Source organism: Parasteatoda tepidariorum, chromosome 7, assembly GCF_982258835.1.
Source record: "Parasteatoda tepidariorum strain Cologne lab strain chromosome 7, Ptep-v5.0, whole genome shotgun sequence".
Classification (NCBI taxonomy): Eukaryota; Metazoa; Arthropoda; class Arachnida; order Araneae; family Theridiidae; genus Parasteatoda; species Parasteatoda tepidariorum.
Window position 1 is genome coordinate 37317776 of NC_141761.1, and position 26289 is coordinate 37344064.

At 28.0% G+C, this 26289-nt stretch overlaps 1 protein-coding gene across 1 annotated transcript; it reads right to left on the reverse strand.

The window, feature by feature from the left end:
• Nucleotides 1-2658: 2658 nt before the first annotated feature.
• Nucleotides 2659-16989, reverse strand: LOC107444237 (NADH dehydrogenase [ubiquinone] 1 alpha subcomplex subunit 7). The gene is made up of 4 exons (XM_043044416.3): nucleotides 16804-16989; nucleotides 13533-13579; nucleotides 8414-8566; nucleotides 2659-2845 (listed from the first exon to the last, which is right to left on the reverse strand). The coding sequence occupies exons 1-4, from the start codon at nucleotides 16864-16866 to the stop codon at nucleotides 2740-2742; spliced, it is 369 nt and encodes a 122-aa protein (XP_042900350.2). The 5' UTR covers nucleotides 16867-16989; the 3' UTR covers nucleotides 2659-2739.
• Between the last annotated feature and the right edge of the window lie 9300 nt (nucleotides 16990-26289).

Consider the following 26289-nt stretch of genomic DNA (forward strand, 5'->3'; position numbering starts at 1 on the left):
ATTCAGTCTTGGCATCTTGGCATTGCGATGAACCAACCAAGAACCAAAAATAAAAGAACGATGAACCACCATGGAGTCACGAATCGGTGAGTTCTTGCTGTAGACAATGAGGAACCATGAAGCAGTTATTTTAAGCAGCAGAACCAGCTGGTTACCGAGCTAGTTAGTATTTATATATTATATACATATGCACAGTGAACAAAAAAAATAAATACCATGAATAACGTTTGATCCTAATTATCGGATTTTAACGTACTAGGACTCAAACTTAATGGTTCGAAAGGGTGACCTTAAATATGTTAATTAATTTCGGCAGACAATATTTTAAGTTACGAAATTAGACAAAAAGACATACCTTTTCAATGAACTTGGATTTCTTGTCTTCTAAACTAGGGGATAGCCGCAATCTCAGAAATGTGATCCCAATAGTTTGTGTCAGGAGAGAAGTCCAAGCTTTATACCCTTAAATGCTATTTTTTTTTTTTTTTTTTTTCGTATTTCGCTTTATTTCGAAAACTTTTAAAGCGAATTGAAAATTTTTCCAACATAATTATAAAATTCGTTTCAAAGATAATTTCATGCAGAAATTAATTTCTTGAAATTATTCATTACTTTTTATTATTTTGTTTAATAATTGTCGAAAAACTTTTGAACTACAATTTTTACGTCTTTTTAAAGTAATGTAATGTAATTTTATACGGCAAATATATTTTACGTAATTTCATATGGCTTAATGTAATTTTATATGGCAAAATACAAACTCTAGGAGAAATCCGTTGAATTGCTCCTGGGAAATCAAAATGTAAACATACAACTTTTTCTTTTAAATTCGATTTCACATGACTATTCGATCAGTTTTTTTTCAAATTTTGCATTTTAAAGCTATATTCCTTAGAATAATATTTAAAAATAATTGTATACCTAAAAATTCAAACTCTTTTCAACCATTATTATATTAATAATAAATAGTAATTACAATATTTCCTAGATTGCGGCTACCCCCAATATTTTGAGGGTAAGGAATCTAAATCCTTCGAAAACAGATATTTATTCAGAGAGAATATGTTTTTGAGTCTGATTTCGCAACTTTATCGTCTCCACAAACTAATTAGCATGTTCGAGGTCATCCACTCAAACCACTAAATTTGAGTATACTAGTACGTAAATATCCGATCATTAGATTAAAAATTATTTAGAATGTTTCATTTTTTTGCACACTGTACATAATTATAAACGTTTTTTCCAAACCCCTTTCTCATGGCTTAATCAAAAAATGCTCTTTTTCATATTTCCAAGAAAAAATTTTAATATCTAATGATTGTACAAAAAAATTTTATTATTACTTTTATGATTATTATTTTTGCTGATAACAAACAGCAAAGAACAGAAAATTAAAAGATCATTTTTAATCATTTAAGCTAAGAATTCACGGAATTAATTATTTTTTTTTATCTTTATGTCCAGAAAATTTTAAAAATTAAATCTCAAACATTGGTTCTGAAAGGTTTCGAATTTTTGTTCTTCCACTTTTGTGTTTCCATGCTTCTGAACTATACAGTAGAATTGCTCTGATCATTGTTTTATAAACTATTATTTTTGCTTTTGTTTCAATATTTGGTGTGCTTAAGAATTTGAGCAGGCTAAAGCATGTTCTACGGGTGCACAGTAAGGACAGATTAACAGGGGTAGTAATGTAGGGTAGGGTAGTAGGGTTAAGGCTTCAGGGGCTCTAAGTAGGATAGTTTAAGAGCGTCACACAAAAGCTTAAAAAATTTGAAAAAATAATAATGGAATAATGATCCTCAGTAAATTTGTCGAGATTCATAAGATTCCAGCTCATATGCAACTGAATACAAGGTCTATCAATAGGATAGTAATATTTTGAGTTGCTTTGCTATGGCCATCTACTCTCAAGTGAATTTTTTAACTACATGTACGAATAATTATAAACGATAAAATCAAAAGATACACTCATTACAGATTGACTTCCTAATAATTACTTAAATTTAAATGTTTCAAGTTATTCATTTTATTTCATACATAATCAAACTGACTGAAACTTTATCCAATACAGTAGCGAACAGAGTATGTACGGTCACATCATCCAGTGAAAATCTCCTAAAACGGAGATCCTTTTGCCCGTAAACTAGACTGAAAATGTTTCGAACAGACCTGGTTCAGACACCCTTTACTGTTAGCAACGTTAGTGAAACGTTTACAAAATGGTTGTACACCATTGCAATAAAATTGTGTTCCTGTTTTAATCAATTATAAAAAAATTTTACCTCTAATTTTACAATAACAACCAATAAATAATTTTAACATAAAAGGACAAATTATCAGTTGTTAATGTCCTTAGGTGCTAGTGACATTTTAAAATGTTTTTATTTAGTTTTAGAAACTTAAGTTTTAGTTCACTACCACAGGAAAAAAATATTTCACAAAATATTTCAGCATTGGATGATATGGCATACTGTAAACAAAAAATAATAGCACATTAAGTTAATTTCAAACTAATAATTTAACGCTTTATACTAGATTTTCCCTAATCCTAGAAAACAAAACTTATATAGTTACTCTTAACAAATATAGAATTATAGAACACATACTGGTTTAGGTTCTTATCTTAACCTAACCATTAATAAACAAAAAAAAGCATACATATATTTATTTTATTTAGCTAAATTACAGATATAACTTTAGACAAAACTAATCACCGATTGCATGTCAATCAACTCTTTACATTTGCTGTTGAGGACTTTCTACAGATTGTTGCCAAACATATGGATTACCAGGAGTAATTTGTCCCAGTTTATGTTTTACTTCTTTATCTTTTATTGCAGGGCTAGGAAAAAAGGCAGATAAATGCAATGTTAAATGATTTGCAATTCATTTCATCATCAAATCTACAAATATGTTTTCATTACAAAACCAAACAAATTAAAAGCAAAATATGTGAAACAGGCATGCGATTTGTGCTGCCATTTCTGTTATTTAACACAGAATTATTGAAAAAAAAAAGAGCTGTTTAAAGCAATTTTAATGAATTCTATATTGGAGACATATTTCGGAGTAAAAAGAAAAAAATTCTATGCAAAGAAGGAATAACCGTATAACATTAATCTTGCAATGTATCTGATTAAAGTAGCAAAGTTGGCATGCATTTTCCTGATTCACCCTCAACAAACCATTTACAAAATGAAGAGTTTTTATTGAATTTCAATACATAAAAAAAAAACATCATTTACAACTATGTTTAAGTTTGTATTCTTTCACCAGTTTGTTTAAATTCAAACTGATATAAAAATGCACATTATTTGTAACCATTTTTACTCATTGTTAGTTGTTCAACATTATTAAATTTAATCATTATCATTAATAATATTATTAGTTCGCTAGCACTTGCAGCTGTTATTATTAAGTTGCTTTGTTTGAATGCAATTTTGGGGAAGTTTAACTGCTTACTCACTTACCCTCTGGATGTTCTTGTGTACTTAAGAACCCAAGCACAATCTCCACCAACCCCTACTATTGGTAATAGAGTCGGAACTTTGTTAACATAAACTCTAAGGGGGATGGCAAAAAACTTTTTCCCATTAAATGTGGTTTACGTTATCAGTTCAGAAATTTTTGGAAGAAAACCGTATAATACACAGATATTTTCTATATCTGTTATATATTTGTGTTCTCTAATCTTAAATTTCTATCATTAATATGCAAACTAATGCATATTTCATTTTTAAAAAAATGCTTTTAATTTGCACTTTGTATTAGATTAATAACTTTCATACATATCATAATGACAACCAATTACTTTAAAAAATAAAATTATAAAGGAAGAAAAAAATATGGTTCATATGAAATTAAAAAAGAGCAATTACTTCCGGTGCTCTATCATCTGTAGAAATGCAACTCAGCAATATTAATTAATTTCTAAGAACAACTTATAAAAGTGTGGGAGGAATGACTTCCCATATTGAACAAGGGATCAATATGGGTAGTCATTTCTCTGGAAAACAAGCTTCGTTACATTCGCACCTATGAGGTGAAAGAAAACTCTTCGCATTGGAGAGCAAAGGGGCTTATGTTGTTTTCTGTAATGCCCCCTCCCCCTCAACTAATCCAATTCATACAATTTCTTCATTTGACTGCTTTAATGTTGTAATTATCAACACTATAAAAAACCTACTCTTATAGATACAGAATTGTAAATTATCAAAATGTTCTGTTCAAATTAAAAGTAAAATTTTTTCCAAGGGTAATGAAATTCAAGTTTACCTTAAAAGATATGTCACGTTTAGCATGTTCAAGTTAAAAGTACTTTAAAGTATAATATTGACAGGGAATCCAAAATTAGTTCATGTTAAAAGAAATTTACATTAAGCATGTTCACGTTAACGAGGTTCAAGTGTAGTAAGTAAAATAAGTTTAGGCCTTTCTCTTACACTTTTACCATCTGGGGATAGGAAAGCATGAATGTTTCCTTGGACATCCCTCTACCCGTACAGCACACAAAGTAGCAGAAATATAACAAATACATGTCAGTTAGGAAGAAACATTACAAAATCTTGAAAATTAGAACAAACATGTTTCTGCAATACTGCCGTTGAAATGTTATAGAAAAGTGCTGACAGAAACATTTCTACAACTACTATTTGTAAGCTTCCTTTGTGCATGTAAACCTTGGCATACTGTCTTAATATTTGTAAAAATGTACGTATAGGTATATCTTGTACTACATCTAGCAAAAACTTACAGAAGATGAAAAAAAATTTCTTAATATTGAGGAGACTATTATATTATTAGAAAAATTACCTTTCAGTTTGTATTATTTTAAACAATAATAATGGCTAATCCTTATTTCCTTTTGTAATCTTAAGTAGTAATATTACCTTAGATAAATGACAGTATTATCTTATAAACCTAAATATTACAGATCAAAAAAATATTTCTAAAAATAATTTTTGTACTGCTATGTTCGTAACTGATTTTCTTTAAATTTCTTTCAGAAAGATTTTTGAGAAAGGGCCCAATTTTCAATATATTCCTCAATATTCAAAATATTTTTAATTCATTCTCCCTTTTGTCACAAAAAAATCATCATATCCACTATCCCATTTTTGTTGCATGTAACGCTATACTACATAAACATTCGATAGCAGCTCAGAGGCAAACGCATGTAAAAATCATATCTAAAATTTTAATTTTCAAGACATTTATGAGCATAGCAATAATAAGGATTAGATTTGTACTTCTATTTAATAAAATAAATTTAAAACAAATACTATAAAAATGTTTAATCTACTGATTTTAAATATTATACTACTTCCCTCTCTCTTGTAACAATTTGTTAAAATTTCCTTCCCTCCAAGGATAACATGATTTACGATCGTCTCCTAAGAGGATATTGTAACCAGCATGAAAGTTGGGGCTTTCCTTTTTATACCAGAGATTCCTTTTTCATCCACAATTTATTTTCTATCAGTTAAGACTACGAATTCGGCATGTGTGCCCATGATTGAGTTACTGTCCCCTTAATTCATTAATGTTTTTTAAATCTGTTGAGTGCAACTAAATTTAAAAACCGATTAAGGACAATTTTTGATAGAATTGAAATACCTTAATATGAATCCAAGACATAAAATACGCATCATGCTAACAAAATAACACTACATCCAGTTTAAATAGTTTATAAGTCTAAACAATGGCGTACTTCACAATTTGCTTGCAAAAAATTTTTTTTTTGGTCATTGCTCCATATTTTTTCTTTTAGGAAAGTGGTTTACGGTACAAAAAGTTCACACAATTTGCATGGAAGTGTTACTAATAGTAAAGAAATTATTCTTTCACACAGGAAGTAGTTTGAATATTCCTTGACGAGTAAATAATTAGTTTTTTTGTTTTTGTAAGTATACAGGGTTGGGTTTTTGACGTCAAAAAGTGGTTTTTGACATGACAAGGGTATAATACTGGTTTAAACCGTCAAAAATGTCAAAAACTGCCAAGAAAATATAGTTGCCAAGTTTGCCAAGAAAATATATAAACTTCAAAACTACCAACAGTTACCATGCATTAGATTGAAATTTAATTATACTATAGGTAATCAGCAGGTTTTAAAATATTTTTTAATTAAAATAAAGGTAAAATAACAGATTTAAAATCTTAGAAATTTATATTCAAATGCATGTGCAGAAAAATTTTGCACAAAAATTTTTTAAATATTTATATTTAAAAAAAAAAATTTTTTTTTGATACCTAAGAAAATTAAAAGTTTATTACTATGCATTTTTGACATATAAGGAACATATAACTAATATTTATAAGGAACTTACAAGCTATGTTGTATAAATACAAACTTGATACAAGTGAATAAAAAAAAAAATTTAATATTATACCGAATATCTTTATTATCCAGTATGTTAATTTGAATTTAAAAGTAGTTATATTTATGAATAATGATAAATATAATTCATATTGTTTATTATATTTATTTATAATTATTATATTTATTTATAATTATTATATTTATTTATAATTATTACACTTATCATTTTAAAACAATTTTCATCTCTTAATTTTTTTTTCTCCACTTGTATTAAGAATACAAATAATGCATATCTTGAAAGCAAGAAGTAATTATTCAACAGCTGAATATTTAGATATTCAACAAAGCTATATCGTATTCAGCAAAATGAAATTCACAAGTATTTGGATAAACTAAATTTTCAGCATAGTAAATGAATAGGCTGAATATACTGTAAATCGACACTAACTACTTTGTTTAACAGAAAGCGCTTAAATTTGTATTGTCTTATGTTAAAAAGATTATTAAGAAGATTTAAAAGAATATTAAAAAGACTTTTCTTTAAAAGAAGATGTCTAATGTACAAAACTGCTAATGTTTATCTTTAAAGATGTCTAATTTTTAGTATAATCTATACTATACGCTAAATTTGGTTATAAATAAATTTCTTAATAATATCACTGCAGATTTTCAATAACACATGAAAATGAATACATAATATCACAAAAGATGTGAGTTTTAAGTACAAGACTTTGGTTACTATTCAAAATATAAGTGTTTCTTCAAAATTTTAAATTTATTTTTTCTAGAACATATTTAGAAACACTATCCTTTATAAAAAATATATAAATTTTATGTATTAATTAAATTTCACATATGAATATAGGTTTTTGACATTTTCGACATTTTTGACAGTGAGGTTTTTGACGTGACGGTTTAAACCATGGTTTAAACTGTCAAAAACTGTCACATGTCAAAAACCTGCCAACCCTGTAAGTATATTTATAGGTTTTAAGAAAATTTTTCCAGGAAAAAAAAAATGCATATTTAGAAGTTTTATTTCATGAAAATCAAATTGCGTTTTTAGGGTTTTATACGCAGTAAGCAATTATCCACTTCATTCCTTGTCAAAAAGAAAAGACAATTTATAGATGCTTTAAAACTTGGTTTGAATATTTGCTTATTGAGGAAAATCATTTTGACTCCATACACAAATTTTATGATCAGTCCAAAAAATGATTATGCAATTATTATGCATAAAATATCACATTAAAATATTGAGGTTTTAAAAACCAAGTGAAAATCCCTTTCAATATCTACCGAAAAAACGATAGTCGCAGTGGAATCGTCGACAAGCGAGTGGATCGAGAAATGATTACTAACTGAAATGCATGATTCAGAATTTGGGATATGATATAATAGCATATAAAAATATAGAGATTTTAAAATCTATTTGGAAATCTGTAACAAAAGCTGTGAATATAGCTCAATCAAGCAAATCACCTGGATTTATACGATGTTAAATGAAATAGACATTAATTATCAATTTGATATTTTTATTAAATAAGGATGTTTGTTCACCTGAAAGACCTATTATACTGAAAAATTCATTCTTCGGACTTGCCAAAGTTCCGACGATTTTGGATATATAACTTTACATGGTATACATTGATATATATATTTACTGATAGTACAATTAGAGTAAGCTAGTACTACATGCATTCATTTATGTTACCAAACATTTTATCAAATTAATCTTTTTTTTTAACTCTGAAAACATTATTACTAAAATACAATTTCAAATAAGTAAATAAATTTGAAGGAGAAAATTCAATGAAAATGCAAAATGTGGGTAAAATTAAATTCAAAAATGAATAATTCATTCAGAACCCATTAAATAGTAGCTATTGAATGAGAAAAAAATTGATTAAGAGGAAAATAATATGTACGGGGGGAAAAAATAAGAGCACATGTAAAAAAGGAATTAAAAAGCATTTAATGTGTGAGAAAGAAGTCTAGTGTAAAGCAACTAATAGGTGAAAAGAAATCAAGGCATTAAAATTTAATTAATGAAACAAATATCTTATTATGAAGGTATGAATTACTTACTCTTTTTTGCCTCCAGCAGTAAGAGCTAACTTCCTGCTGTCTTCAAGGAGCACAACAGGTGGCCTAACAGCACGCCTTCCATCTCGGGTAAAATAATAATTTTCAGATAATTTATGGCTAGGTCCATCAGGTAGAGCTGGAGGGGGAGGTGACCTATTTTGGCATTTAATATTTACTTAGTGTAAAAAGACACAGGAATATATAATTATCTGAATCTGGGCAAATAATTTATAACCAATATTCTTATAAATTTGCACACACCATATTTCAAGACATTAAAAATTGCCTTTACTTTCCGACACAAAAAGTTTATGACAAAAGAATTAATCTCTACTCATTATAATAATAATAGTTCTGTAGTTAGTCCTTATAGTAATTAATCACAAGTTTTATCAACTTCAGTTCAAGAAGTTAAAAAGAAGATTTTAGTAAAACTTATGTTTAAAAGAATATAGATTCAATTTATTACTTTAAAACAAATAATTTTTAATTTTCTATTATTTAAACTCTTATTAAAATTTTTACATAATTTTAAAAACAAAATAAAAACAAGTAAAAATTTTAGAACTAAAAAAAAGATACTTATTTTTTTTTATAAAAAAAAAGATTTTTATTTCATCAAGATATGAAATTTAACAATTTATAATAGTAGGGTGCATAGCCAAATTATTCAACAAAAAATAAGCACCTCTTAAGCACTTTTCAAGCACTCAAAAAATATTTTTAAGCACTTTAAAAAATATCATTATTACGCAGGGTTGGAAAGTTTTCGACAATCGACAGTTTTATCTTGCTTTAATCGTCATGTCAAAAAAAAACTTTTTGCGCTGTTTCTGACAATTTTCAAAAATCATGAAATTTTAAATCATGTAAAACTAATGGCGTTTTCATACGCTAAGGACTGACTATACTCCGAAATAGATTGGGGTTGAATTAGTTATGAAAACGTTGATAGAACAATGTAAACTGTGTTTTTTTGCCTAATTCGAAGCGAAAATCAACATAGTAAAGGAAAAATCCCATTTTGAAAAAAGAGAAAATTAAGCACTTTTTAAAAACACCCAATAAAAAAAGCACTTTTAAGGGCTTTTAAAAAACAAAAATAAGCACCTTTAAGCACTTTTTAAAAACGCTATGCACCCTGAATAGCGACTATATATTCTAGTTCAATTTTTTACTTATATTAGTAGACCATATTGTATTTATTTTACTCCTACCTAAATTTAATAATAAACATTTTCTATATTTATATTTAAAAATGAATATTGTTAAAAATAGAGAATTAAAATTTTTATTATTTAATTGATGAATAAAAACTTAGGAAATAAATTTATATAAGAGTAATTAAATCATCTATAAGGAAAGGTTGTTTACCAACAATCTAATAATACACAGCTTTCAATTAACTTTAGAACAAATCTATAATAAGATGTGAAAATTTTGTAAAAATTAAATCAGTGTAGGCCTTCATCTAAAAGTGGTTCATGCACAAGTCACGTCATACCATCTTCCCTGGCATAAAAAATAATCTTTTAATTAAAAAAATAACTATGCATTTCACTTTTTACCAGTGAAAGAATTTGCCAACCATGTTATACTTGGTGGAACCAGAATAACAATATGTAGCATGTTACTTTACTTTCCCGTTTCAGAGTAAGGGGGCTCTGTATCATTTAGTTAATAATGTATGCCACTAATAAGCTATTTAATGAAATCATGCTTCATTTATACTAAAACACATATTACAAACTGATGAGTGCAACTGGTTGGTCGACTGTTTTGATTATTTCTGGTGTTACTTGAACTAGGACTGGGCTATAAATTGATGTATCAAGACATATCGATTTAACGCATATATCGGCAAGACGATACAGCGACTTTCATTCAAGGCGATGCATCAGAAATCTGATTTAAGCCGTCGAGTAAAGACAACTAGCGCAAAACGATATAGCGATATAAGACACGCAAGGATATAAGATAACGATATAAGCTCCTCTCTTACGTTCCGATGTCGACTCGCGCTGTGGAAGACGATGTTCATTTCGTTGAAATGGCTTTGATTGGTGAGCTGTAGAATCAGAATCAGAGTTTTGAGAACACATATCGTTATATCGCATGTTCCTTTTCGCACCTCTTAGCTTTTTTTTTCTTTGTCGCGACTTTTCTTGTAGATTATTTTCAGAGGGACTAACTTCGTGATCGCCGATGTTACCTTGTTCTGAAGGCAATCTATTATTGAAAAGAATATATAAAGAAGAGTTTCTTCATTAATTAGATAAGTTTTTTTTAAAAAAAAACTTCTTTTTATTCTTAAATGCGAAAATTATCGGCAAACTAATTTAGGCGCCCATAAAGAATTAAATTTGTTAGGTTATTTTTTTACTTTCTTTTAATTTATTAAAAACTTTTTGGATGAAATTTCTAATAATTTAATGAGTTTTTATAACTGATTTTAAATTTATAAATATTGTTGTTTTTATTTTTAGAAATAAAGTTAAAACAAAATTTATCTTTGTCATTTGGATTTGGACATAAGTCAATCAACTTTGTTTATACAAAAAAATTTGAAAGGTTTGCGTATTTTATTCATTTTTTTAAATCATTTAGCACTTCGTTTTATTAGAGAGTATAAGAATTTTTTTTAAAAAATATTCTTTTCATATTATTTGCTATCACAATTTTTTTATTTTTAAGAAATTAAATCTTACTTTGTTTTTCGTTCATAATTAGGTCATTATTTAATTTAATTATTTATCTGAAATGCTATCATCGAGCTATCGAAGCGGGGGTGCAATTCCATCTGCAGAGGATCAAAATTGTGATGGCATGTCTTCGGATCATCCTCAGGGATGTTTCCCTGACTGTCGCCAATAGCCCATTGTGCAGCTCTAGTGTGATGTAAATGAACTATAATAGAACTATAATAACTGAAATGATAATAATAAAAAATAGTGTTTCAAAAGCGTTTTTTTTTTTTCTAAAACTTATTTAGCACTTTGTTTTAAACATACAAATAATTTTTGACGTTTCATTTAGAAATTGAACATTACGATAGAACTTAATAATTATGCAATTATTTATGCATAATAGTACAAGAAAATATTAATTTGTAAAAAACGCTTTAAAAAAAGTTTTTAACACTTTGTTTTACGCGTATTATTAATTTCTAAACAAACATTTCAATAAATATTTTAAATAAGATTTGTACATTGTAGTGAATTTATTTAATATCTTTCTTAAGCAAAACATATATATCTTCAAATTTATAAATTGATTTAAATCAATCTGAGTATGATCTGAGTATGATCTGACTTTCTGTACCTTACAAGTAAATGAAATTCAAAAATACTATATCGCGATGCAATACTGACGATGCATCACGATATATAATTTCTAATATCGCCCAGTCCTACTTGCAACACATAATATCTAACTTGATTAAGCATAACTGATTGTCATCTATCAGTATAACTTATTACAACCTACTTTTCTATATTTTATTATCTATAAATAAAGTAAAACATAAGGAAATGAAAGTGAAAGCTGCTGAAAAAATTTCAACTCTTCCTACAATCAACAAGCCAAAATTATTGCAGCATGCTTAGTCATATTTAATTATTTTATTAAAAAAAAACTATAAGTGGGTATTATATTGAAAAAATTCAAGTAGTAGAAGATTTCATTCATAAAACTGCTATGAATACAATAGTTGAATAATTCAAAATATTTAAATCCAATTTCAATCAGAGTTGTATCAAATCTAAACTTTGTGAGCAAACGAAAATTGGACCAAACACTTACTGTTCAGGGGTAGAAATTTAAAAAAAAAATTACTGGTCCATAGGACCAGTAACTAAAACATTTTACTAGTCTGCACAAAACTTTACTGATCCGTCTACGCGTTCCTATTAGCTGCAAATAAAAAAAAAATTAAAATTTTTGATTGAAAAAATCATGATTTTTTTTTTACAAATCATAAATTTTTGATTTCAATCGCATTTTTTTGATTAATATTAATTTTGTATAAAAAATTTTTAAAAAAAAATTGTGAATAAGCTCTAAAATAGTTTTAAGTAACTCAAATACACAAGTTGCATAAATATGCTTAAAATTTAAGAAGGAAATAAGATTAATATACTACTTACTAAGATTAATTAGAAAAGAATATTTTAGCAATCAAGAACTATGATTTTTACTCAATTTGAAGTAATCACAAATTCCTCCCCTATTTCTCTCCTTCAGCGACTCTCCATATGACGCATGCGCGAAACAAGATTTAACTTCGCCTTCCTCAGGATCGCGCGCTAGGTTCAGCTTTTTTTTTTAACGGAGATCGGCTGCGATGGATGGTGGTCCGGCGGACCACTGTTTATTACTTTATGCTGGTTCGACTCCGATTTTAGTGGTCACGGACCAACGAACCACCGTTAATTTCGAGCCCTGCTGTTACACAGGGTAACATTACTAACAAACAAAAGAATTCATAAGAAAATAAAATTTAAGTAGCACATAACTTTATTTATTAACACACCACTATTCTAGTTTTTTTTTTTTAAAAAAATTCTGATAGTAAAAAAAATTATATTATTATTTTTTAAAAAATGTGAAAATAAAATGATTTGATTTCTTTAAAAATAAAACAGTTAAGATTTTGACATTTTCATGCAAAACATCTGAGCTTTCAGCAGTTGAATTGTGTGCTTTAAGATTTTATGCATCTAGTTTTAAAGAGGAAAACCAAAAATTTAAAGAAAAAAAGCTAAAAAAACATATGTATTAGGTTTAATTTTGAAATAAATTATCTTTATTACTACAGGGTAAACTTTAAACAAATGGATAGTTTTCAAAACAACAAACATTAATTTGTACATAGCATCATAGAGATGAGGAAAATTATTACTATTCTCTGAAATTTAGGGAAGAAAAAAAGAAAAACAATGCAAATTGTAAAAAACTGAAGTGCAACTTGTTTTAAAGTACACAATGAAAGTACATTTACATTTGGTTATTCATTCATCGTCTACAGCTGTACTTAATATTAGTAACTAAAAATTACTATTAGTAAAAATTAATATTAGTAACTAAAAATTATCATTAGAAAGATTCAATAAAATATTACCTAGTTGCAACAAAATCTTGAAATCTCAAAGAATTCTTGAATGGTCTCTGAAAAAAATAAGAACAAACATTATCATTAAATACAAATGTATATTTACAGATCTTAAAAGTTAAGAGATATTGTTCTAAAAATATTTATAAACAATACAAAAAATTTGTTTTCTTTCACACTTTAGCATAAAAAAATGACAAATAACTTGTAGTTTTTACCAAAATATTTCTTAAAAAATTTCTTTGAATACTATAGTAAAATAAAAGTTTAAAAATAATCGCAATAAGTACGTGTATTTAATCTAAAAAAATTTTAGTTCTTTTATAATTTTGCAAGTTGAATTGAAAAATTATTAAAATATATGATACAACTAACTTACTACATCAAGGAAATGTAATCACATAGAAAAAGAAATGATGTTAGTGACACAGCTAAATCAAAACTATATAAATTTTTCAATAATTCCTAGCATCAGTTCAAAAAATGAACAGATTCAAGGCCACTTCAAAAGGAGTCTGGTTACAGAGTCCATTTCACTAATAAGGAAGGTGGTTTTTTCTTTTGTATATATGTTTTGTATTTAAATTAAAGGAAATAAGATAAAATTTAATTTTTCTCCTTAAGTATATCTTGGTAAATAAATTGACTTTTGAAACCCTTAATAGTTTACGAAAAACAGGCAATCGACTTATACAGTTACATAAGCATTTTATACAATAAGAGATAGATAAGAAGAAATAATTATCGAATTACAACTTTCAAAAACTATTTTTTATACATTATTTTCAGTTAATTTCGCATTTTTTCTCTAATATTTTTGTTACACATAAAGTTTTTTTTTTAGTTTTTTTTAGAAATAATACTTTATATTACCTTTAGGAAAAAATTAATAAGAAAATTTGAAATAATTTACTTGAGAGTATTTCAAAAATATACTAAGATGAAAATTTTTTTAAATTTCCATAAAGGTACAAATTTAAAAACTCCAAACCATCGTCTGTGTCGGATAAAGTTGACAGTGCTGTCATGTGGTTCTCCCTGCTTCTATTTCTTTAATATATTTTTTTCTCTTACCTTCAACTATTCATTTAAAGATGATTGAATATTATTCTTGAAGGGTTTTTTTATTTTAGAAATGTTCATAGTTGGTTTCTTCAGCAGTTGACTTAGACACCAGACATACCAGAATTTTTTTAAAATTCTAAATAAAAAATAGGAAGTCAACCTATACACCAATACATATGGTAGTTTTAATAGTGTAAATTATCAAAAACTATAACTCCCACGGACCACTGATTATTATTTCAATGTAGTCAGATTTCAGATATCTCAGATCAACGAGCCACCTTCAATTTCAAGGCAAGCACTAAAACAGATCCACTTCCATCAAACAGTAACTTAAGATTCATTCGAGAGATAACAATTTGAATAGAACACATATATCAATGCAACTCATAGGATTCAGTATTCGTCAATATTCTAAAATAATCACCCAGTTTTAGTGACCAACAGGCAGTTGTACCCAAAAAAAAAATTTTTTTAAATAATCGTAGGACGGGACTCATGGGAAAGAAAAAACCTATACTCCTCACTGGACTATTATTATTTACTATATATATAAACATATATTAGGGCTCGAAAAACCACCCGTTCAAAAATTCCTTGCGGACAACGAATTTCTGGAATACGACGTCCGCGCGGACGGCCATTTTCCCGTTAATGTTCGTGATACATTTTCAATTTTTGTTATCTTACAAGAATCTTGATCGACAAGAATCTTACAAGAATCTTTTGTTATCTTACAAGAATCTTGAATCTATCGAGCAAAATGACCCACAATACTGCGCATGGTGGAATTGATGCTTTCTCTGTCTGGGACTACTGCAGCAGTTGAAAGGGGCTTTTCAGCAATGAACTTACAAAAAAACACATTGCGTACTGGTCTTAAACAATAAGCGCTAAACGCAATTATGAACACCTATCCAAATAAACTTTCAGATTTCTGTGCAGAAACCTCTGTAAATCATTGGCTTGATTGTGGAACTGGCAAACGTCATATTTGATTCATTTAAATAACGCAGTATCCTCGGATAAATTGACATTCCAAATAACTTGACCTTTGTCATTTAAATTATTTCATAAAGAAATACTAGGTTACTACTAGTAACCAAGTATTTCTCTTATTACTGTGTAATGTAATCCTAGTAACAACTAATTCATTGTGCAATTTATATAAATGTTTGTAATAAATAGGAGAAAATTATATTTTTATTTATTTAGAAGCTACGGGTTAGTTTCAAAGGAGGACAGGTACAATGTTGGACAAGCCGTCCTCGGGGACGGGTAATATTTCTGAGTTTTTTCGAGCCCCGATATATATATATATATATATATATATATATATATACATATATATATATATACATATATATATAAATATATATATATATATATATATATATATATATATATATACATATATATATATACATATATATATAAATATATATATATATATATATATATATATATATATATATATATATATATATATATAAATATATATATATAAATATATATATATAAATATATATACATATTTAATTTATTCTTAGATCAACCAGGCATTTTCACTTCACTTCACACAAAACAGTTGATCTAACAAGGATATAGCCCCACCAACCAATAATTAAAATAGAAAGCAATTACAAAAATCCCTATGAAGAGTTCTCATACTAACCACACACAAAAAAATATCGCAGAATTCTTATTCATATTTATTTCTTTTCCAATAAAAGACCACCTTTCTAAGTATTTTTTAATTTTCCTAATTGTACTATTTATCAATGAACATTTAGTGACAAACAATCTAAGCCACTTGACTTGGACTTGCCTAATGTCACCTTAGAAGCATAATTAATTGGCTATAGACTTGTAACAAATGCTTTACAAACATCCAATGCTTCAATGGATATCATTGAAAAGGTTTGTAGTGCGGATGGAGAGCACGCTCTTAAGATGTAACTGTGAAATGTGAAACATAATTATTTAAAAAATTAAAATTAATACATTGATTAAATTTTAATTAAATGAATAAATGTAAAACGAAAGAATTCAAATAACTGAATCACTAATTCAATGATTTTAGTTGTTTACCTATTGATATTTGGATTTTACAAAAGCTACCCAACAACAAATAAAAATTTAGAAACATAGAAAAAAAATTTGAGAAGTCAACAGTTTAGGGGACAAAGATGTTTCACGAAAAATTATATCTTACTCCCAAAAGAAAGTTACGAAACCATCGCAAAAATGGTGAAAGATCTCTCGGTGGTACAGCCATCGACTGTTAAGAAATGCCTAAATTTAAAAAATATTAGATATTAAAAAGAAACAATCGACCTTAAGATACGAAACCTGTAAAAAAAAATATATGTTTTTTATTTATTTGATAAGCTTCCATCTGCCTGTTTTTGTTCGACTGACCACTTCTACCCAAAGAAAGACTCAGTACTTTTATTTATGAATATTGTATTTATATTATGTTTATAATATTTTTAGCAACAGCTGAAGTCTACTATTTTCTGGAAATTAATTATAGTTAACTAAAATTTTATTAAAATTTAGAACCATATGCATGCGTAATTCACGATCGCGATGCTCAAGTATGCCCTCTAGCGGATAGGTTATTTTCAGACTTTTAGTTTTAATTTAGTTCTATCAGTTGTTGTTGTTGTTGTTGTTAATTTACGTCGCACTAGAGCTGCACAATGGCGACGGTCTGGGAAACATCCCGGAGGATGATCCGAAGACATGCCATCACAATTCGGATCCTCTGCGGAGGGGATGGCACCCCCGCTTCGGTAGCCCGACGACCTAGTTCTATCAGAATCATTAGTAAAGTAGGACGCCATTTTTTAGCAGCAAGTAAAAAGTAAAATTTCTTTAAGGAAAAGGCTTAAAAACTTAAAGAAAACTACCCAGAACATTGGTAAATCTTTTTGAAACAGAATGCGCTTGATATTTGAAGAACAATTTCTCAATAGTTTTTACCTTTCTATTATCAAAAACATAACTTCCGATTTCGTGATTACATGCTGTTACAGGCGTGCGTATAACGGAAAAATAAATATATTTGTCTTCAATTCATTATAATTTGAAGTGAAGTCAATGAATAAATGCGATTTCAGAACGAACAGAACTGTAATATTTATAGCATATTCTTCTTCTTTATGGAATAGCATAGATTTCTGTATCTATATAATTCGAAAAACAACAGTAAGGAATCATCCAAATTACTTGAAATAGTATCATTTGTGTTGATCATTAATAAATTTTTATCGTTTTCTTGATAAGTATTTTTTTATTTTGAATGATAAATTTCAACTAGAATTCAGCTATTAATTCAAATCGAGCTATTAATCAAATTCTAAAATTCAAATCGAGATCTTGCAATTCTAAAATTTTATTGTATGGTATGTCATCTTAAAGTAATGAAGGGATATTATGTATATATTTTTTGAGAATTAAGTTATCAAACGAAGAACATATCATTTTGAAATTCTCCGGATTTATAAATCAGGGAAATTGTTAATATCCATATATTAAAATTTCCTTGTAAATATTTTTTTTGTCTAATTTGATGATCATCAAACTATCGATAGTTTTCTATAGAATGGTTTTCTACTTCCAATTAAGAATTTAAAGAAACGTGAATTTGTTTTTTAAATTTTAATTGGAGGAATTTTTAGAATCGTTATTTTCCGTAAGCAGTCTTTATTTACCCTTTTTTCGTTTATAAATAATGATTTTTATTGAAACTTAAAATTTTTTGATAAAAATTGCTGTCAAAAAACATTTTTTGCAAAATTAAATGATGTAAAATTTTGTGCTTTCGTATACTTTTTGCATATTTTAATGTTTGAAGTAATATGATTCATAAAACTATGGAACGTAAAGTTTAAATAGATCTTTCACGTTATATCATTAAATTTAGTAAACCGATTTCGCAGGCATTAGGTTTCAACTCTAATATGAAGATACATACATATTTTTTTCTGCTTGTTTACAAATCTTTTTCGATGTGTTTTGGATGTTCCTTCTCTAAAAAGAAAAATATTTTGTTTTCGCTTGTATAAGAAGGAATATCAAACAATTTTCTTTTTTAAATTGAATAAGACGCAAGAAAGAAGGAACGTTACAATGCTACACGCTACACTATTATTCGTCTCATACAACTAGGTATTCGTCTCATACAACAACGCCCCCTATAGTTCGTTGCGATCGCCAATACTCGTACAGTCACTCGAAAAAATATTTTTTCGACGACTGTAATCCGGTATACAGACACACACAAATTCTTTATTTCATTGCATGTATAGATTAGTTGTTGTCCTACCCGATGGCGTTCCTTTATTAGAAGCAAAACACGTTTTTAATAGTTTACCCTATTAAATTAAAGATAAACTGTAATCCGTATTATTTGACATAATACTGTTCATCAAGGCAACTTATGATATTTAAATGTGCAGTATTCGTACAGCTGTAATTAGCACCAAATTATACGCTACGTTAAAGACGTCTCCAGAGTAACTGAATGACTGTTCATATAGAAATTGCAGATATTCGTCTCATACCGCAATGCCCCTATAGTTCGTTGCGATCGCGAATTGCAACCATAAAATTGCATGCATTTCCGTTGCAGTTAGCTTTTGTTTTGTCTCTTTTTGTCAACAAGCGAAATGGAGAGCATAGAGCAAGCGAATGGAGAGCAAGCGAAATGGAGAGCAACATAGAGCAGAACTATGGCAACAATTTGTATGCTTCCTCATTAAGGTGCGGAGAGTAATAGAGTGGCGTAACTACCACTACACATAATAAATACCAAATCACTCAGGGGCCCCATCAGGGGGAAGGTGGGCGCAAGATGCGCCCACTTAAAGCTTTGGGGGGGGGGGGAATTTTTACATTAAATAAAACGAATAGTTTGGGGGGGAATTTAGACGAGAGAATTTTTTTTAAGTACATAAATAAAAGAAGCAACGTAGCACTATTTCGAACAAGCTAACATGGAAGGAGGAAGATAGCAGTTTTTTTTTTGGAGGGGGATGAATGCGCCCAAGAGCTTGGGGGGGATGGGGGCCACTGAAATCACTAGTAAGACATGTTAACTTAATTCTATCATGAGGTACCTTTTGATAGATGAAGGTTGACATAGTCCATAGTAAAAATCCCCTAGATAGAAGGAGAAAGTTAGTTTATATCTTGGTTTTCAAATAAATAAAAACCTAAGTTCGGAAACTAAGTGGAACTGAAAACTACCTTGAACATAGTTCTAAAAGAAAGTGTCGTAGAAATTTCAAAAATTATTTGTGCTTATTATAATAGTCACAAATAATTTTTGAAATTTTAATAATTTAAGTAATTTTATTTATAAATAAAAAGAATATTAGGAAAAGGGAAAATATCGCAGTACATTTCTATACAAATAAGAAGAGGAGGAGAATGAAAGGGGGAGGGTCAAGACATGGAACCGGTCTTCTCACCAGATGACGTATTTGAGCGTTGCGATCGTGAATTGATAGACCGGTTTTACGCATAAAAAGATGCACTCGCATATTTAAGTATATTATTTTCTGACATCCCCGCCCGTGAACAAAGATTACGCGTAATCAGTGTAGATCATTAAAAAGGAGTTTTATTTAAATATTTTTAACTCTAGAAACCAGTATATTAATTTGTATATTGCTTAAAGAAGTCTTTGCATTGCTTCCCGGAGTGAACTGATCGTTAAGACACGGTTCCCATCAGATCACCGAAGTCAAGTATCACTAGGTGCGGTCAGTGAGCGGGTGGGTGACCACTTGGATCAGTTTGCGTAGGGACAAAGGGTGTGCGGTATTAGTCCTCGTTAAACTGTGCTACCGTAAAGTGCTCGACTTCGCGTACAGGTCGTCGGGCTACCGAAGTGGGAGTGCCATCCCCTCTGCAGAGGATCAAACTTGAGATGGCATGTCTTCGGATCATCCTCAGGGATGTTTCCCAGACCGTCGCCAATAGCCCACTGTGCTGCTCTAGTGCGACGTAAATGAACAATAACAACAGCATTGCTTGTAATTTATTTGTTTATTGCAGTTTTATAAAAAAGAAATCATTCAGATTGCCGGCAATTATATACCTAATTAGGTATAAGGTTAAGTTTCTGTTTTGTTTAATTTCGGTTTTCAGGTTAATTACAACCGAAGGAAGGATATTTGCTTATTCAATCATAACTACTAGTTTGAACGACTGGTTCTAATATAACTTATGTATAAACGCTTATTTCAGCATTTTTTTTTTTTAAATATACGATGTTATGCAATCAACAGAACGAATTCAAAACTAAAACCTTTTGAATTAATTAGTTTACTATTGTGTTAAAATCGTTATAATTAAATATGCTTCATGTGACCCCAATTAAAAAAATATAAGCAATGCAACCATACATTTGTTAAAGATGATATATATCCCTATCAAAATCTGCCAAGTCATTTCTTTTATTTGCAAATGACTATCTACCCTGCCTGGGAATTACAATTATTCAAATGCTCTTTTGTAGTTTTAACAAGGACGAAAGATAAAATAACTCATAATTATGCAAATATTGAAGCATTGCTACCTTTATAAATGTTTTTTATTTTTTTTATTTAAAGAAAACAGTCATATCTTGAATTTCACGTGAAGAGAAAACGCGAATATATTTTATAGATTGCTTGACGTTTAAATAATTATGGCTAAATGATCAGTAATCGCAATGATTTTTTTTTTGTAATGAATCATCTTTTTAGCTCTTTTTATAGACAGCGAATCGTCATTGAATATAACGAGATGGTCTTTATATATTTGTGTCACTTTCAACTCAACCCAGAAATCAAAGTAACTCGCAATTTAAGAATCGGAGCAAAACCATACTTATGAAAGTTATAAAACTAATTTATTCTAATCAAGATCAATTATCAAATCTTGCGTTAAACGCAAAAGAAAAATCAAGAATATTTTTTCTGTTTGATTATTTTATCGGTAGTATGATTCCAACTAAATGCTCATTATCTCAACGAAATTATTCTTCAATAATCAATAATTTTTTATCATCCTAGATAGATGGCCTGTCATCTTTGTGAACATAACGAAACGCTGTTCTTACTTTTAACCTAACCCAGTGTTTCCCAAACTTTTGTATACCCTTTCTAAATTTTTCGTAACGCTATGTAACACTAACAAAAAAAGGAATATATTTTTTACTCTAAAAAAATTGCACATTAAGTTAGAAATCACAACTGGCTGTTGACACCACTAATTATTAACTGTTAACTCTGCAAAAAAAAAGCCAGTAGAAAAATAAATAATCGTAAATTTTCATAGCTAGCTTTGTTTTTAAAAAATTTTTTTTGTTGAAATTTTCGTTTGTTGCAAGATATTTTGAATAAGAACGCGTACCACACTTTGGGAAACACTGACCTAACCCATAAAACAAAGTAAGTCGCAATTTAAGTATCGGAGTTCAATCATATTTATGTAATTTATACGAATAATCACGGAACATTATTTAACTTTTTTAAACAGTCGGAGCTTGGTTGCTTAGCAACCTAGTAAAATTAAGTATTCCTCTTTTGAATTAGTCTATGGATTATCTTAAAATATTCATTTGCGCCGTCGACTTTTCTTTGGCTGTTTTCTGGACTATCGCCAAATATAGAAATCTTTATTGTGACCCAATTTTTTCAAAATTTTGTCTGCCCCCCCCATTTCAAGGGTCAGGATTCCTAATGTGTAAAAAAAAATGTTTATTCGGAGAAAGAACGCTTTTGTGTCTGATTTCGTAACTTAATTAATAGTTAGCACTAATTAATTAGCCTATTTGAGGTCACCCTCAGGAGCCATTAAGATTGACACTTAGTTCATGAAAATCTGATCATTAGAACGAAAGTTATTCAGGGTGATATTTTTTTTTTTGCGAACTGTACCATATATGCATGTCGAATGTATGTATGAATATATGTAAAATATAAATACGCTCACTGTACGTACAATCGTACACTAATGTGTTATGCATATTTGGATACATACATTGAACATATTGTGTAGATGTATATGCATAAATACCTATATTGTACATATATTATACTGCTCATAAATAAATCATACATGCATGGGAGATAATTGTACAGACAATGCATGCATGTTTGTACAAACAAGCACTTGTATATACAGGCGCCCATGAACTTGGATACACATATAAATATTTGCATAAAATGCATACATTAATTGTGTATAAATGTACATATCTACATTGTTTGCACACACATATGTAATCATTAGCTATATACAATACATGTAACTAAAATGTCAGTACATATGCATTAGATTAATACATATGTACATACATCTTAGTTACATTCATTCGTACTTACGCTGTATGTAAATACTTACAAAATGTATGATTATAAGATAGATTATACTATCAACTGCGAAATATAATCATATAAAAGTATGCAATAATCTTGTAATCGCATATTTAGATTATATGTAATCGTATATTTTGATTAATTGCAATCATTACAAGTAATTGATTACAGTAATTGGTATGTAATCCCGATTACAGTTTTAATCAAAATTTGTAATTATGATTACAAGTAATTGAAATATGTAATAGACTACATTTTTGTTCTACTCTGATGTAATTAAAAATTATGATTACTTGTAATCGTGATTAGAAGTAATTGATTACATAGCAGTAATTATCTGTAATCAATTACTGTAATCGACGCCCAACTCTGCTTTCTACCCTTGAGTAAGGGAAGAAAGCATTTTTCTCCCCCAAATTCATCCTTCAGGACGGTTGAACATCTTCTCCGTAGGTGGTCTTCCTCCCTCGGAAATACTTTTACTAGGCTCACCTCTTTTTGGGTTGGTTTTCGGTGTCTTTTTCTCTCATTGCCTTTTTGAAGAACTGATATAGAGAGAATTTTAAAATCCGTTAGTTTACATTTTAATAATGGGCTTTTAATTTATTATGAAAGTTATATTCACTGTTAATTTGCTTATTAATGTCGTAGTTAGTCAGAGGTTGGTGGGCCTGCAACATGAAATTGTTATTTTTTGGGTCTATAGAGTTTTTTTATAAACACAATTAGTATGAATTTTTATAAAGCTTGCAAGTAAAACAATACCGGTTATGCCTTCTATTAAGAGAAAAAAAAGTACTACTTTTTACAATAATTTGAACATTCAGGCTGCGTGAAACAGTTTATGCTTTAATCTAATTAGAATAAAAATAATTTTAGTCCATAGCATGTTAATTTTTGAATTTTGTTATCTTTTTTATGAAAATACTTATCTTTTGTTAAAATATACATTTTCCTATACTGGTATAACTGCTCAAAGCTAGTCAAATAAAAATATTTGTATCAAAATCATTTCATAACATAAATTTCTTTTTAGTCAATATTTTCTAACACTTCATTAAACTGTGTTATTTTTTAATAAAACAAACATTTTAAAAAGTAAAATTTTATTAATGAATAACATGTAATATACAACATTTCAAAGACCCATACAATTACAATACACATATTGTAAAAGAAAAAGCATCTTTAAATATTTGGAATTATATATTTTTTAAGTATTAGCAGTAAATCTACCGGCATTAAAAACACAAGCAGTGCTGATTGTGTATTTACAAAGAACACAATTATAACATCAAATTCAATTACAGATGGAATAAAAAAATTTTAACTTATAAAATGATAAGCTTATACAAATCAGCAAAACTTAAAGAAAAAATTTTAAAATGCATCTCAAAAATATGTTAGTTTTAAAAAACGTAGTTAGTAATTTAATAACTAATCTATCAGTAGGCTATCATTAAAAATTAAATAATACTTTTTCAAAAATATTGTGTAGAATATCTTGTTAATATTTAAAGCATGAACTTTTATGTTAAGAACTGTATTTCAAACTAAACTTATGTTAAGAACTGCATTTCAAACTAAACTTATGTTAAGAACTGCATTTCAATCCTATTAACAAATAAACTAGTTTTCACTCCTTTCCTCACTTTAATAGATTTTAATAATAATTAGTTGGAATTTGAAAATGTTTTTACCCTTTCTCACTTAATGACTCAAACTGTAAATATTTTTTTTCCTCAAAAAAATAAATAAATAAAACAAAAAATTATAATTTATACAAAGGTTATAAAAATATATAATAAAGGCAATTATTAAGGAAAAATAACTGGATAATAATAGCTACATGGAAATATAATAAATACAAATTTTTACATAAAAGAGATAATTAGGTATTAATACACCCCATGGCTAAAATCAAATATAAGTCATTTCATGTCGTATTTCTAAAGTATAACAAGATACAATCAACAAAATTTCAATTTAGCCTATATATAGTATTCATGAATGCAAAAGTTATGTTCCAAAATGAAAACAATTTGTCAGAAATAAAACAGAAATAGATATTTTTAAAATTTTAGCAAAGAAAGAAAAAAAAAGGCTAGCTTTAGAATTTGTTTAACTTTAATTAAAAATACCATAAAGGATATCACCTTTATGCAATCCTTTTCATTTAAATCTACAATCCTTTTTAATTTGAAAGAGGGTTTTGGTGATTTTTCTTCATAAAATTTAATAAATGCTTGAACAGATAAATTATACAATTTTATTTTCACAACACACAATCAGCAAACTGCTCTAAGTAAGGAAATTATATAATCACTAACTAAAACACTACACTAATAAAATTTTTTTAAAATTATCCAACTAAGCTCACTACATAAAAATAAAATCATAAACCACAAATACTAATACTACATATAAAATTCTAGAATTAAAAATATTCACTGTTAGTATTGAATAACATTACAAAAATAAGCAAAATAAATAGGACAGTAAGTCAGTTTCCTTAAAAAAAGAAAAAATAGAGAGCAAAAATTGCATAGTCTCAATACATAATCCAATTATCATGCATAATTGGAATATATTTATATATTTGTATTAATTTGCTAAAAAGCAAAAATCAAAATGATCAATGAGTTTTCGATGAATGAATAAGGCAAAATTCCATTGATGAATAAAAGGACTCCATACTGTACATCTTGTTCTGATGCCCAATACAAGTTTGATTCAAAAGAGAAAAATATAAAGCTTTGCATGAATTACTGAGAAATTAATAAAATTGCTTTTATGTCCTTTATATGTACACATAAATATAATTACCAGAGTTTTATTTCAGAATAACTATGAGACACAATTTTTAGTTTCAATGAAAAAAAAATTTCAATTATGCAACTGTCGCAACTAAAGTATAAATTATTTGATTTTTTGCATATCAAATTTTTAAGGAAAGCCACACTGAAATTAGTTCACAACTGTTAGATATCTTGACCTCGTAAAGTTAATAAAAACAAGGGAAAAAATCACTGATGAGACACGCAGTCCAATTTAAAGATATTGAATATCAAGTCTAATAAGTCCTGAAAATGCAGTTACAGAAGAAACCTTTTCGTATTATCCTTACTATCTCAATAAACTCCAATCAATTTTCATTTAGTATGAAACATAAATTTTGTAGATATTCTGTAATAACTAAAAAATATAGAAACAAATTAATTATTTTAGATTTATAAGCACATTTATATATTTAAGTTTAGATACTTTTTAAAATATTTTACTTAAAAATAATGACTATGAAAACAGATAAATTATATTAAAGA